At 37.0% G+C, this 17,031-nt stretch overlaps 1 protein-coding gene across 4 annotated transcripts in view; it reads left to right on the top strand.

Moving 5' to 3' along the window:
• The window catches only part of GPR174 (G protein-coupled receptor 174), a 98,773-nt gene extending 94,120 nt beyond the window's left edge, over positions 1–4,653 (top strand). For 2 of the 4 annotated variants that reach the window (XM_046674176.1, XM_046674178.1), the window contains one exon: positions 1,386–1,933. In XM_046674176.1, the coding sequence (XP_046530132.1) occupies positions 1,386–1,427 (42 nt within the window). In that variant the 3' untranslated portion in view covers positions 1,428–1,933. Of the gene's footprint in view, positions 1–1,385 lie in introns of all 4 variants that reach the window. The other 2 variants (XM_046674175.1, XM_046674177.1) reach the window with 2 other exon arrangements.
• The last annotated feature ends 12,378 nt before the right edge of the window (positions 4,654–17,031 follow it).

Here is a 17,031-nt window from a genome sequence, read left to right as displayed (position 1 = left end):
TTGGATGTATATTTCTAAAATTCTTTCTAATCAGTGACATTAGCAGGCGATGACTTTTATATAAATAGTTAAAAGGAAGTGGAAAACCCAGGGCTTTTGACTTTTTTATCTGCCACCTAATTTTGCCTGTCACCTAACCAAAATCACTATCTGTGAAAATATTTCAAAGAAGTATTTCAGTTTGGGAGCTGAACAAGCTCTAATGTTAACCACTCTTTCAATATTGATGTTATTATTTACAGTTGTGCTTCCCTATCTTTATAACACCATCTCTCTACTTCTTCCTTCTCTGAGAAATCTCAAGTATTTAGCCTCTTCAATCTGAATCCATAGTTCATATCATTCATCAGGCCTTTTAATTAAAGTGAGCACCATATCTCTTAACAAAACATACTATTTTACTTACCAGGCAATTGAGGCAAAATAATAACAATAAAAATTCCTTCAGGGGCTAAATCAAGCACTCTTCAAACCACATGGATTTGATAATCCACATGGATTTGATATTCTAAAGCAGTGTGTTTCATAATTTCTATTTCAATTTTGTTCTTTCCACATATCTTTAAAGTCAGTTAAGTCCTCCTGGATTTCAGCAGCCTTGAGGCAACTATCCAGGTCCCTAAGCTAAAATTTGTTTACCTCAGAACAAAGGTCATCGACTCAGCTGAGGCAACTTTCTGGGGATTTTGATTCTCTGTACTGGTGCTATGGTCTGTTTCTTGGATAATTGAGAGGTGACTAAATGACCCATGTAAATAGAAGTATTTAAAGAGAGGCAGGTTGCCCACTTATTTTCAGACATCTGGAAAGTATTTGGATCAAATCGGTGGCCCCTAAATGATGGTTCAAGGACAAATGCTGGGTTGGCTGTATCTGAATCATATGGGGAGCTTTTAGAAAAACAAATTTCAAATTTGGGCCCTACATGCTGAATCAGAATCTCTGGAGGAGATACTGGGAAAGCTATGGAAAGCTGTGTTTTTTAAAAAAAATCTTCTCCAGATGACTCTGACAATCCACAAGGGCTGTGAAGCAAAGATCTAAATCAGAGCATCTCAAATGTTAATATGCATAAGAATAACCTATTGTTCTTGTTAAACTGCAGATGTGATTCAGCAGGTCCCAGGTGGGACATGAGATTCTTCTGCATTTCTAACAAGCTCTCAAGTAATGCTGGTTCAGAGATGGCATTTTGAACAGCAAGGGGCTAGATTACCTCTCAGGTTCCTTCTAGCTATATGTTCCTGATTCTCAAGTTTAACTGTGGCTTGTCACCCTCACTCACATCAGAACTTTCCATTTAAACTAATAGATTTTTCTACACATAGCCTTTTTTTGTTTGCAAAATGTGCCAGATAATAATTGGCTTTTTTTTTCACTTGCAGCTCTGCCTTTGCTTTCCACTTTTTAGCTTTCGACATAACTGAAAACATCCCCAAACACTGATCTAAGTTAATCATCTCTGAAGAGTTGCGGATCCACTGAGTATTAAAGCAAACCTTCCTTCTATGTGAGCCAAAAAAAAGAAAGCCTGCCAAGCACCTGTAAAGAGATGGCTATCATCATATGGGAATTTGAAGAGCTGCTATATGGCACATTCGTGATCCAAATGGGAGAGGATCAACTGTTGTGATGTCCCAGAAGGCTTTATAACAGAGTAAACAAGAAGGGAAAATTTTAACAGCTTGTTGTCTGTGCTTGCACACTAGATTTCCTTGTAGTTACTGTAGAGAAATCCAAAACAAACATGCAGGTAGTTCTTTGAAAAGCCCCCAAATCAGGTATAGAGGCTCAGACCAACGCAGTAAAAAGATTATTTTAGTCTCAGATTCTCCAACCTATCGATGGTCAGTCTTTTAGAAAGAGCAAGCAGTTGATAGTGAATTTAGGTTCTGAACCACCATTTGGCAAAGACAGTTTCCCCAGAAAGAAATATGCCTGCTAATGACACATGTGCTGGACCATATGCAGACAATACAGATTTTCGATACTTTATCTATGCTGTGACATACACTGTTATTCTTGTGCCGGGTCTCATAGGGAACATATTAGCCTTGTGGGTATTTTATGGCTATATGAAAGAAACCAAACGGGCTGTGATATTCATGATAAACTTAGCCATTGCTGACTTGCTACAAGTTCTCTCCCTGCCACTGAGGATCTTTTACTACTTGAATCATGACTGGCCATTTGGGCCTGGACTCTGCATGTTCTGTTTCTACCTGAAGTATGTCAACATGTATGCAAGTATCTACTTCTTGGTCTGCATCAGTGTACGACGATTTTGGTTTCTCATGTACCCTTTTCGCTTCAATGACTGCAAACAGAAATATGACTTATACATCAGCATTGCTGGCTGGCTGATCATCTGTCTTGCCTGTCTGCTCTTTCCTCTCCTCAGAACCAGTGATGAGACCACAGGCAACAGAACCAAATGCTTCGTAGATCTTCCTACCAGGAATGTCAATCTGGCCCAGTCTATTGCCATGATGACCATTGGCGAGTTGATTGGGTTTGTCACTCCTCTTCTGATTGTCCTATATTGTACCTGGAAGACGGTTTTATCACTGCAAGATAAATATCCTGTGACTCAAGACCTTGGAGAGAAAAAGAAAGCCTTGAAGATGATTCTAACTTGTGCGGGAGTATTCCTAATCTGCTTTGCACCTTATCACTTCAGTTTTCCTTTAGATTTCCTGGTCAAGTCCAATGAAATTAAAAGCTGCCTAGCCAGAAGAGTGATTCTAATATTTCATTCTGTTGCCCTGTGTCTTGCTAGTCTGAATTCCTGCCTTGACCCAGTTATATACTACTTCACCACTAATGAGTTCAGAAGACGGCTTTCAAGACAAGATTTGCATGACAGCATCCAACTCCATACAAAATCCTTTGTGGGCAACCATACCACTTCTACCCTGACAACTGAATTATGCTAAATAAAAATTAAAAAGTGAATGTGGTCTGAAATGCAAGTATATCAGAAAACATTTGCAATACCCCAAGCCACTGGGAAGTAATCACAGGAAGCACTCATAGCTTTTCAGTTATGTTCTATCTTACCTGTATGAGGAATTCACATCGTCATAACAGAACCAATTTAGAGCATTATACTCCACCATCAGTGATGTTGACATGTTCATGTAGTAATTTGTCATCAAGTCTTTAAGATGTAAACTATAAAATTTCAGTGGCATCCTATACACATGTGCTCTCAACTAAAGTCAGCAGTTTTATCTGTGAACCTCAGACACAGAGAGACTGTTAGCTTGGGATCATAATAAGTGCTTAGGTTTGTTACAACAGACAATGAGTCTCTTTGCATTTTAGAGGCAATACAGTTGTCTATTTATACTAGTAATCACGGTTTATTTTCCAATATGACATTTTTGGTTTGATTTTAAGTAGGATGGACAATATATTATTCTGTGAAAACAAAAGCGTTATAAACATGGGACCATTTTTATCTCCCATGTGTGATTATACTCTAGGGGTTTGAAGACTGGAATAGCTATTTCCTTCATTTCAATGTCAGTATGAAACATTATCTGTCACACCTATGCTAGAATAAAAATCTGAACTCAGGCCTCTGCCATGTTTAAAGTAAGAACAAGAAAGAGATTCACATACAATAACTCTCTGTGACTGTATAATACACCGTATTAAATCTACCCAGGGCAGTTAGCTTGTCAAAGTCCATACAAGGTGACCCAGATTGCCTCTATAGGTCCAGGAGACAGCAGATAGATGAAATCACAGCTCTGTTCTTTTAAACTATTTCCTAAGAACACCTCTGGAGATGTATGGACCTGCCTAGAAGAGAAAGTTTCCACTAAGCTTCTAGAGTGACGTTGAGGTACCTCTGACAGGTTACTGTGCTTTCTGAGCCTATGAAAGAAGTAGTGCACTAATTAATTACTAAGCTTAGGCCAAAGTGGAAAGATGAAGTAGAGTCAAGTACACCTCTTAAAAGCCTCATCACATTGTATTTCTTACTTTAAGTTAGGTGACAACTGTCAAGCCACCTTCACATGCCAGAATAGGGTTTGGAGGCAGCTACGCATGTGGACCCTAGAGTCTTCAGTAATTTTTCTGGCCCACCTTTGCCCCAGTCATACCATTCTGCGGCCTGCACAGCCTACCTCCCAGCAGTTGGAGAAGACAATTCTTTCACTGTTTGAGAAAAGTGCAGAAGATTAATTTTGGCAGCATTGGAGACCGCTAACAATGCCTTGTCTGCTACATTCTTGGTACTAGTATGCAGGAAACAGACCCAGGATATGAATAGTAACTAAACCTGAGATCTTAAATATTAGAATACTTTGAAGCATGTTTCAGCAAAAAGCTCTAAGATAAAAAATGCTCTATTTAAAATCTATGTGCTATATAATGAAGACACATGCTACTTCTCATCTGGAAGGAATGTGAAAATCAACAAAGAGCTCCATCGTATTTAGAGGAAGGGAGTTTCTTTAGGCACACAGTTATGATACTAATATGTTTGGAGGAAAAAATGGTGAAATCAAAATGAATTCTAATATCTAAGATGAATGGAAACTTTTCTAATGTTTTCTCTGGACAAGTGTTGATTTTGCTTGTACTTTGTTATTAAAATAATACCCTACTAGAAGACTGATTTTGTGCTGCTAGCAATAGTGTATTTATCTCCTAATTATTCATTGTAAGATACATATTTTATGTGTTAAATAAGTGTTAAATTGTGTTTTTAAAAGGGCAACTTGTAACTGTGTCTGGTCTGTTTGCTTTGAAGTTATTTGTGTCTGAATATAATTTAGTGTTGTAATGGGATCACAAGTAATAATTTTGTGGGTACTTGCATGAGTCTTGTCTATACTATATGTGTTTCCTAGTTTCCAGATTAGAATGAATTACACTTCTTAGGGGTTGTTTTGAGAGACCAGTGATTTATTTTTATTAACATATTAATTTCACTTTAAACATATCTGTTTTTAAAAGGGGAGATTACTGAACTTCTTAGATGAATGGTTGAGGTTAGAACCCATTTACTAGGCAGTCCAGAAGCCCTTGCAGATCATTTACATCATTCAAGGAGAGGACAAGTGTCCACTATTCTTATGCTGCTTAGCTAGGACCACCCCTTCTCCTCAGGCCAGCCCATCTAGGTTTGTATTCAGTTCTGTGATTTACTTTATCTACCCCTCCTCTCCATCCATATATTTTTGTTTTCTGTCCTATTCCCTTGTTCGTCTAGTCAGTAATCTGTCCAACTTATTCACACTAAGGTGCTAATGACTAACGTTAGCTTAAAATTAATTTACCGAGGATATCTGAAATCTAGGCTTTAAGGGTAAACCTTAACTCAAAATGTTAATCCCTCACTTTTAATAGTGGCATTAAAGACACTGAAGCAGACTGGAGGGGAAGATATTTTGAAGAAAGTAGGTCTTACAGCAGTGTCTTTCAGATTGCATATAGTAAGTGATCGCCTACTTTGCTTACCATAATGGGGATGCTAAATTCTAAGAAATATATCCACAAGCTCAGCTGTCAGTTTCTTAGATCTCTGCTTGTTTTCTTTTACTTTTTGATTTTCCTCTTCCAACTCTGGACCTAATTTCTAGAGAAAAGTCTAAACTAGGAGAGAGGTACTGCTGCAGCTGCCATCCACACAGCAGCCTCCTCTCGGAGCTTCTCCTTTCTTTGGAGAATCTTCTCTCCAAACCTTCCATTTATCACTTTCTGGATTCAATGAAATCAGGGTGCAAAAAGTAAACACTCTGAACTACAGCAACATGCAATTCAAGATAAATAAACTTACATTTCCTATATAAGGTTATTTGAGTTCTGATTCCAACATACACACGTAATTATTCCAACAAGAGAGATTTTGAATATGGAGTGATTTCCATATTATTGTCATATTGTTATTGTTATTATTGTTATATTCAAATATTTTATATGTTTTATTGTCATTCAGTTAAGCAGCTAATTCTATTAACCTGTAATTCCAGAAAAAGGAGCCATCTGCCCTAGGAACAACAGGTCAAGCTACCTTGGTCTAAAAGGGTGCATAAGTGGAACTCTTGTGCAACTTAATTTTTATGTAATCTCTTTGTTTTTACTTCCAAAATACTGTGAAAATGTTGCACTTGGAACTTATTTACATCTATAATTTATAATATGCATTTTCATAATAAAGATGGTCTCGGTAAAATTACACAGGAATTTTCTGCCTCCAGAAGTCAATGTATATTTAGTAGTCATTTTTTCAGCAATCTGATATTCTTGACGATCTTTGTCAGTGTTCTCACACACATGGATGAAAGTCCCATGATGCTCTACTCTCCCTGGAGGCGTGCACTCTATTCTCAGATGGAGAGATGAAGCATTTCTCCCATCCTACCCCATCCCTGCCATCTACTCCGCCCATAGATAGACTCATTACTGTCCTCATCCTACTAAGATTAGTCCCCAACCTCACTTGTTGACCAGGTTTATCTGAATGATTTAAAGCCTTATATTTACTAGAGTATGGTCTGTGGGCAGAAAAGGAGATGAGGTGAAAGACGGAATGTTTCTTCTTTAGTCTTAAAGGTTGTTAAGATCTGACAGTCTGATTTTTACTGTTGATTGGCAAGGAAAAAATCCATCGTCCACCACCTCCCTCTGCTCTTCCCAAAACAGATCTACTTCAACAAAAACATGTGAGTCAGGACAATTGTCTCTGGCTCTCCTGTCATCCTAGTTCTCTTTCTTCCACTTTAGCAACTCCCTCCTCATCTCACCTATATCCCTAGTAATTTCAGGAAGCCCAGGTATCTTCTGTAATAACCAAGTTGTTAGGAATTACACATTTTGGCAGTTGCAGAAAGATTTTCCTAGGAAGTGGTAAAGGCTTTCCTAAGGAGAAATTTCTGATGTTTCAGTAGACCTGAAGTAAATAATGGGATGTAAATATGGATCTGCCCCATGCATCAAATGTCCTCAAATAATATATCTGCCTCCCTTGTGCCTTCCTGAAACCAACTCAGAAGTAACTTGACTGCCTTCACTACCATATTTTGAGAGAAAGGAGTGAGAGATAAACTCTCAAGTAAATGTGGCTCTTTTAATTTACTTATTCCTCAGTTATTAAAGGATGTGATGTGTGAGTGGAGTACAGGCAGTGAGTTGTAACTTTCTGGAACTTCCCAGACCATTTCCTCAGCAGAACTTCCTCAGTGTTAACCATGTATTTGATTTTGCTAAGACCATATTTCTTTTTCTGTTGTTTGTTGACTAAGTTCTCTACATCTAACTCCTTATTGCACATCTGAAGATTAATCTATAGGCAAAACCCTTATTTAAGTCCTTACATTTGCCTTCTTGGATCTCTTCAAAGAATAATAGAGCAACTGCTCCTTGGTGAGCTGTGAGAGGAAGGCTGTCATTAGGCCTATTGGCCTGACCCCAGTGTCTTCTTTTTTGCAGAAGCTTCAGAAGCAGTGCTGAGAGGCTGACCTAAGATCTTTGCTTTTCAAGTTTGATTCTGGCCCATAAGTGAGAGAAGTTTTTCAGCCTTTTCTAAGCAATGTTGAATATCTACAATTTGTACAAAGACCAGTATTATTTACACCTTTTAAAATGCCAATCTAATAATAAGAAAAAAACAAATAAAAACAGCTTGAAAGCATAATAGCCCAAGTTTGGGTCTCAAGAAATGAAAGCATGAAGGAAGTAGTCTTACCATAAACTCTGCACATCATGCTTGCATAAAGTAAAACATGTAATACTGGGTTAAAAATGATATGAAGTCACATTACTGACTTATGTCATTAAATATGTTTAACTTTTTCACTCAGATGTATAAGAACCTTTACTATGTAAAAGTTCAAATATACTCAAAAGAAGAGCAATTAGTATAATGAACCCCCATGTACCAATTATTCAGCTTCAACCAAATTCAATACATGGTTTATCTTCTTTCCTGTATGCCTGCACTCACTCTCCTTACCCCAGATTATATTAAAGTACATTCCATGCATTATATAATTCCATCTTTATTTTAATAAGTTATAAAGCCATTTAAATGAACTATTCAATATATGATCAAAAGAAAGTAAGGAATAGGAACTGATTTTAGATATGTCACAGTGATGACATCAAACACTAAATTCCAATATGTATAAGAATTTTATTTTGATGAATCTGAACAAGTTCCAACTTAGATAAAAACATCTATTTACCTGACTCTGTTTTCCTTGGATGAGCCTTCCTTCTACTGCAGAAGTGTGATGGAGACTGATGTCGAATTCAGTTCAAGGATTCCTTGGTCCAAATTTATTATGGCTCCCATGGGAAGGAGTCCAGTACATTCAGCTCCACTCGATGTAAAAATACCACTACTGACAGCTTGCATTTTTACATTTTTGTCAAAATGGTCCACTAAACAATACTCCTAGAGCAGTGTTAGAATGCATCTACGTAAATGTACACTCTGAAAGTTTTCTGAGACCTATGTCATAGTTATGTGAACCCTATGAATGCTGCTCATAGTTAGGTGGCTAGATTTCTCTAAAATTTCCCTTGAACATTTCACATTTTCTTCTTTTGAATCTATCACGACAAGTTGTATTAGTTACACTATGGGTTCAGCTGTGACTAATAGAACTGTGGCTTAAACTAGATAGAAATGTATTTCTCTTTCATGTAAACATCTTAGCCAGTTGGTGGCTATTTTTGCAAGATATTTGGATATGTAGGCTCTTGTTTTGTAACTCCAACATTTCTTGGGTGTTTCTCTAATCTGAATGGTGCAAGGTTTCTTATCACATTCACATTATAGGTAGTAGGACTGGGGAAATGAGGAGACACATGCCTTTTCCTTTTAAAGGGATGACTGGAAATTGTGAAAATCCTTTCTGCTTGCAACTCATTGGCTAGAAATCAGCTACATAGACCTGCCAAGCTGCAAGGGAGACCAGAAAATGTTTTCATTATTCAAGGTTTACACATGCTAAGCTAGAAATTCTTTTATTATGGAAAAACTGGAAAGCAAATATGGGGTAACATGTATTCTCTATCATTCTGTGCATATCAGAAGTACTAAGGATGTCATTTTGCCCTAAGGATTCCATATATACCAGAAACTCAAGCAGTCTCTTGCAGGCTCATTCCATTTCATAAAACTATCACCTCCCTTTAATGGAGCAGCAACTTCTCTTCCCTCTTGGGGTTTTCTAAACCATCAATGACACCTATGCCTATAGCAAAAAGAGCAGCAGACTTTAGAAAAAAGTTATAGTGGTGGTGCCCTGGGAGTGTATGGACAAAGCTTAACACCTGCTTAACATGGGGAATCAAAGAGGAGGATATGGGAAGTGATTGCACTGGTCAGTGTCCCACCTTTAATTTCTTTACCTTGTTCCCAGAGAGGAAGAAACACTTCCCTTTTCTGACCTCCCATCAATGAATCAACTCACGTGCTGCACATAGGCTTACCCTCAAAATTGATTTGAGCAAAGAATTAAAATCACTCCAAAAAGTTCTTTGCAACATCTGTTCCCTCTGCCTAGAATGTTCTTTCAACTGCTATCTTGCCCCTTCCTTCAGTTAAAATCCTTCAGTTCTCAACGTTGACCACCCTAAGAGCTTCCCACCCCTCCAGACACAAGTTCATTTCTAATGTTACTTTGATTTTTCTCCACATGGCTTCTTATAATTTGTAATTATTATTTTTATTTGTTTACTGTATGTTTTCCCTACTTGAATATAAGATTTGTTCACTTTTATGTCTGTAATGCCTACCTCACTACCTGCAACATAGTAGGAGCTCAAAAAATATGTTGGGAGAGTGATGTCAGCAACATGGCAGCATGATGTTCCTCCTTTTTAGTCAACAAATTAGGCATCCATACACCAACAGCAGCTCCTTTGTTGGAGTTCCTGAACGTTTTACTTTGCTGCAAAGTACCTAAGATGAATCTTGTTCACTAGTTCAGATGATAGGAGATAAACAAACTTCCATATGGGTTGCAGAACCAGCAGGGCCAGCACAACTGCCTGGACTCCTCTTGCTGCTGTCAGGCAAGACTTGGGTGAGTGCTGAATTGGGCAGACACTCACCAACAAGAGAGAACATGCAGAAGTTCAGCTTTTTGAAGGGAGAATCCAACATGACTTTGGAGAAAAAAAATATGACTTTGGTTACAGCAGAGGTGGTAACAGAAACTTTCCTGGTGCTGCTCCATCCCCAAGAAGGCACAGATCAGGGCTGATTTATCTGGCATAAGAGGTGACTGCTCCCATGGGGAAAGAGGAGGGCAGTGATATAGGGCCCACTACCCCAGCTGAGGGGGATGCTGCTGAGGAAAACCAATTTCTCTCCGCCAACACCTGGAGTACTAAGTTGGGAGCCCTGCAACTGGAGGGAGGGAGCATACTGAGAAAGAGGCAGATTAGAATTTAAAAGGGCTTTGAAGAAATTGCACTCAGCAGAAAGTCCATCCATTCACCTTTGGAGGAGCCACGCATAGGGATTTACCTGCTGGTTCTACAGGTGCCCCAAATACACCAAGTGCTATACCCAGACCTCCCCACACTCTGCTACTAGATCCTTGTGTGTGCTCCCAAGTGTTTCAGGGAGAGTGAGCTCCAGTGCACAGAGAGCACGCTCAGAAAATATGCAATGTTGGGGGCAAGGGAGAAACTGTAAACTTTAACTATAACACAACCTTCTGGAATACAAAAGAGAGGTTTCTAATAGCTAGGCTGGTGAATGGTAAGAACCATAGAAAATAAAAGCTTAGTTAAGGAGATATCCACTGCTTCAAATGCCAAAGCAGAAACACATAGGTACAAACAATAAAAAAAATCAAGAGGGGCTGGCCCCATGGCCGAGTGGTTAAGTTCGTGCGCTCCGCTGCAGGCGTCCCAGTGTTTCGTTGGTTCGAATCCTGGGTGCGGACATGGCACTGCTCATCAAACCACGCTGAGGCAGCGTCCCACATGCCACAACTAGAAGAACCCACAATGAGAAATATACAACTATGTACTGGGGGGCTTTGGGGAGAAAAAGGAAAAAATAAAATCTTTAAAAAAAGAAATCAAGAAAATATGACATCACAAAACAAAATAATAATTCCACAGCAACCAAACTCAAAAGGCACAGAATATTGTGATCTAACTAATAAATAATTTAAAATGACTGTTATGAAGAAAATTCAACAAGCTACAAGAAAACTCAGACAGAATTCAATAAAGTCAGGAATAAACTAAGGAACAGAAGGAGCTCTTTACCAAAGAGACAGAAATTCCAAAAAAAGAGCCAAACAGAAATTCTGGAGCTGAAGAATTCAATGAATGAGATGAAGAATGCAATAGAGAACATCTGTAGCAGGGCAGACCAGAGGAAAGAAAGAATAAGTGAATTGGAGGACAGGGATACAGAAATAATACAGTTAGAATAGGAGAGACAATTAAGATGTAAAAAGAGTGAAGAAAGCCTACAAGAGCTATCAGATTCAATAATAAAAGCGCATATTAGAATATTTGACCTTCAAGATGGAAAATCATGGTAGAAGGGGGCAGAGGTTTATTTAAAAAATAATAGCTGAGCACTTGCCAAACCCGGAGAAAAACTTGGACATACAAGTCAATGAAGCTAATAGGACACACTATAATCTCAATAAAAAAGACCTTTTTCAAGATACATTTTAATGAAACTGTCAAAAATCAATGATAAAGAAAGAATCTTAAAGGCAGCCAGGGCAGGGAGGGAGTGATATACAAAGGGAACCCCATTAGGCTATCAGATTTCTGAGCAGAAACTCTACATGATAGGAGAGAGTAGAATGACATGTTCAAAGTGTTGAAAGATATAAATTGTCAGCCAAGAAAACTTTATCTGGCAATGGCATCCTGCAGATATGAGGGAGAAATAAGATTTTTTCCAAACAAATACTGAGGGAGTTCATCACCATCAGACCTGCCTTGCAAGAAATGTTGAAATTTCTTGAAGCTGAAATGAAAATATGCTAATCAGTGACAGAAAAACCTATGAAAGTACACAACACACTGGTAAGGTTGAAAATAGTCAGACTCAGACAACTGTAACTCTATATTAGGATGGTGTGTTAACCACTCAACTACAGTAAAAAAGTTAAAGGCAAAGAGTAGTAAAAATAACTATAGCTTCAGTAAATTGCTAACAAATACATGACATAAAAAGAAGCAAATTGTAACATCAATAATATAAAAAAGTACTAAAAAGATGAAGCCATTATAGACATTCAAAGATAAGTTCCTATCAACTTAAAATGGACAGTTTTATCTATATTTTATGTAATTCACAAGGTAACCACAAAGCAGAAAGCTAAAATAGATCCACAAAAGACAAGAAAAGGGGAAACAGAATACCACCATGGAAATTAACCAATTTATGAAAGTATGCAGAGACAGAAGGAAAAAGAAACAATGGGAATACAAAACAGCCAGAAAGTAATTAATAAGATGGCATTAGTAAGTCCTTACATATCAATATTTACTCTAAATATAAATGGATTGAACTCATCTATCAAAAGGTACACAGTGGCTGGATGGATTAAAAAAAGAAGACCCTGGAGTCCAGCCCAATGGCATAGTGGTTAAGGTCACTACTCCATTTCAGTGCCTGGGGTTCATAGGTTCAGATACTGGGCGTGGACCTAACACCAGTTGTCAAGCCATGCTTTGTTGCATCCCACATAAAATAGAGGAATATTGACACAGATGTTAGCTCAGCAAAAAATCTTCCTCAAGCAAAAAGAGGAAGATTGGCAACAGATGTTAGCTCAGGGCCAATCTTCCTCACAAAAAACAAAACAAAACAAAACCAGACCCTGCCTAAAAGAGGCCTATTTAAGATTTAAAGACACACATAAACTCAAAGTGAAGGGAGTGAGAAAGATATGCCATAAAAATGGAAACCAAAAGAAAGCATGAGTAGCTGTATTTATATCAGACAAAACAGACGTTAAGCCAAAAATGGTAACAAGAGACAAGGAAGCTCATTAAAAAATGATGAAGGGATCAATACACCAAGAATATATAACAATCATGAATACATACACACCCGACGTTGGAGCACCTGAATATACTAAGCAAACACTAACAGACCTAAAAGGAGAAATTAACAATACAATAACAGTAGGGGACTTCAATACCAGACTTTCAACAATGGATAAATCATCTAGACAGAAAATCGACAAGGAGAAAATGGACTCTAACCATACATTATACCAAATAGATGTACAGACATCTATAGAACATACTATCCAACAGCAGCAGATTAAACATTCTTCTCAAGTGCACACAGAACATTTCCAAGGATAGAGAATATGATAAGGCACAAAATGTGTCTTAGCAAATGCAAAAGGATTGAAATCATACTAAGTATCTTTTCTGACCACAATAATGTGGAACTAGAAATCAACAACCTGAGGAAAGCTGGAAAATCTACAAATATGTGGAAACTAAACAATGTTTTCGTGAACAACAAATGGGTCAAAGAAGAAATCAAAACGGAAATCAAAGAGTATCTAAAAGTAAATGAAAATAGAAACACAACATACCAAAATCTATGGGACTCTGCAAAAGCAGTTCTGAGAGAGACATTCATAGTGGTAAATGCATATATTAAGAAATTATAAAGATGACAAATAAATGACTTAAATTTACACCGCAAGGTACTAAAAAACAAGACTATATCAAGCCCAAAGTTAGGAGAAGGAGGGAAATAATAAAGATCAGAGCAGAAATAAATGAAATAGAGATTAAAAAAAAAAAGAAAAGATCAATGAAACTAAGAGCTAGTTATAAATAAAATCGAGAAATCTTTACTGAGATCAACTAAGAAGACAGAAGACTCAAATAAAATTAGAAATAAAAGAGGAGAAATAATAAGTGACACTACAGAAAGACACAGGATCATAAGAACTTATTATGAACAATTATACACGAATAAATTAGATAACCTAGAAGAGATGAATAATGTCCTAGAAACATACAGTCTATGAAGACTGAACCAAAAAGAAAAATTCTTAATAGATCAATAATGAGTAAGGTGATTGAGTCAGTAATCAAAAACCTCCCAACACAGAAAAGCCCAGGACCAATAGGCTTCACGGGTGAATTCTACCCATCATTTAGGGAAGCCTTAATGCCAATCCTTCACAATATCTTCTGAAAGATTGACGAGAACGCTTTCAAACTCATTTCACAGGTCCAGCATTACCCCGATACCAAGCCAGATAACGACACTACAATAAAAGAAAACTGTAGATAAATATCTGTGATGGACATAAATGCAAAAATTCTCAATGAAATATTAGCAAACCAAATTTAAGAACTCATTCAAAGAATTATACACCATGACAAAGTGGGATTTATCCCTGGGATGCAAGGATGGCTCAAAATACTCAATTCAATGAATGTGATACAACACATTAATAGAAAGAAAGATAAAATTCATTTGATCATCTCAGTAGACGCAGAAAAACGATTTAACAAAATAGAACCTCCCTTAATAATAAAAACTCTCAACAGGTTGGGTATAGAAAGAACATACTTGAACACAATAAAGGTCATATATGACAAAGCCACAGCTGACGTTATACTCAATGGAGAAAAATTGAAAATTTTTCCTTTAAGATCAGGAATAAGACAAGGGTGCCCACTCTCTCCATTCTTATTCAATGCAGTACTGGAAGTCTTAGCTGGAGCGGTCAGGCAAGACAAAGAAATAAAAGGCATCTGAATTGGAAAAGAAGAAGTAAAATTATCTCTATTTACTGATGATATGACCTTATACATTGAAGATCTCAGAGCTCCAACTATAAAACTGTTGAATCTAATCCATGGATTCCATAAAGTTGCAGCATATAAAATCAATACAGAAAAATCAAGTGTTTTTCTATACACTGACAGTGAAACATCTGAAAAAGAAATAAAGAAAAATATCCCATTCACAATAGCATCAGAAACAATAGAATAACCAGGAATAAATTTATCCAAGGAAGTGAAAGATCTATACAACAAAAAGTATAAGACTTTGCAGAAAGAAATAGAAGAAGACACAAACAAATGGAAGGATGTCCTCTTTTCATGGATTGGAAGAGTTCATATTGTCAAAATGTCGATGCTACCCAAAGCCATCTATAGATTCAATGCAATCTCTATCAAAATTCCAATGGCATTTTTCAACATAGAAATAGAAAAACACAGCCTAAAATTTGTGTGGAATCCTAAAAGACCTTGAATAGCCAAAGCAATCTTGAAAAGAATAACAAAACTGGAGGCATCACACTTCCTGATTTCAAACTATACTACAAAGTTCTAGTGATTCAAATCATATGCTACAGGCATAAAAATGGGCACATAGACCAATGGAACAGAAGAGCCCAGAATTAAACCCCTGCATATGTAGTCAACTAATATTTGACAAGGGAACTGGGAATATCCAGTGGGGAAAGGATAGTCTTTTCAAGAAATAGTGTTGGAAAAACTGGATAACCACATGCAGAAAAGTGAAACTGGATCCCTATCTTATACCACTCACAAAAATTAACCTGAAATGGATCAAAGACTTAAATATAAGACATGAAACTGTAAAATCCCTAAGAAAAAAATGAAGGGAAGAAGCTCCTTGACAGTGATCTTGGCTTTTTTGGATATTTCTCTTTGGAAAATCACCAGTTCTCTGCCAATCCATTGAGCCTGGTAATTGTTCCCATGGGACTTTGCCAGAGGCATCTAAAAACCACTAAAAAAATCCAGCCAATGCTGGACTTTAGGTAAAGATCAGGAACATTCTACTTCTTTCTTTACCAGCCATAATTCCAACCCTTCATTTTTGAAAGGGTATAACATACTCCACAGTTTTTCTCCTCTTCTCACCTATCACAAGGACGTTGTGTTCAGGGTTTGGGGCCTGAACCTTACCTGGTAGGGGTATGGAAATTCCCACTACTAACTCTGCCACTGCCCAATTTAGGCTTTGAGTTGAACAAGACAATCTTTTTCTAACAAATCATCTAAACTGAGATCGTTTACTCCAAATCAGTAGCTTGTATATAAGTCTTGGAAATATAATTTGGATTCTACTCAGCAGTATGATGAAATTGTTCACACCTAAAATGAGGTTTGGGAAAGCAAATGTAGTGAAATAAGATGAGACTGATGGATAAGCCCTTTTAAGTTTACTTGTCTCCTGCTTAGTCTCATCCCAACATGTGTCGCTGACTGTATTTTAGACCTTTTAGTTGAAAAGCCCTCTGAGAATGAATAAACAGGTTCTTCTAAAATGGCTGTCCTAAGTATGAAGATGTAGGGGAAGAAATGTATGTTTGTGAGGTTAGAGGAGAAGTAAGGATGATTAGGGCTGCTGGAGAAGCATAAGTATTTAGAAAAGGCATTTATAATAATGTAATATACTTAATATAAACCATTTGCACAGCTCCTATTTTGTTCTTTCTCTAGCTATGAAAATAAAACAAAGCCATAAACATGGTATTTAAAGTGATGTACAAAGTGCTGTATCTTCAACATTTGCTAGGATAAAAGAAGTTCTGGAAATCTACTTGTCTTAATAAATTGTAATTAAATTGTTAACTATTGCATGAATGCTGTGTAACATTCTTTTTGTTAGGCACTAGGGATGTGAAGAAAATAATGAGAGTTATCTTAAACGAGTTGTCTCCAACTCTTTACCTCCCATTTGCTTCTCAGCCCATCTCAGCCCAACCTGATTTCTTCTGTCATTGTTTCATTATTCATCCACCAATTAACCAATATTTTTTGAGCACTAACTAGTACCAGGTACTAGCTAGGTACTGGGAATTTACCATCTAGATAACAAGCGGTCAAAATTAACTATAGATGCAATTCTGTGTTTAATTTTCAAGGTAAAATATATTTTATTCTAAAATCACTATTGCTTTTATTAATTTATAACCATAATATTTAATCTATTTTTAAATTTTAGATAACATTAAGAAAGAACATGAGACTGCTTTTGTCTGTTTATTAAAGAGAGGC

Source organism: Equus quagga, chromosome 10 (genome assembly GCF_021613505.1).
Source record: "Equus quagga isolate Etosha38 chromosome 10, UCLA_HA_Equagga_1.0, whole genome shotgun sequence".
NCBI lineage: Eukaryota > Metazoa > Chordata > Mammalia > Perissodactyla > Equidae > Equus > Equus quagga.
This window is presented reverse-complemented; position numbering and strand designations above follow the sequence as displayed.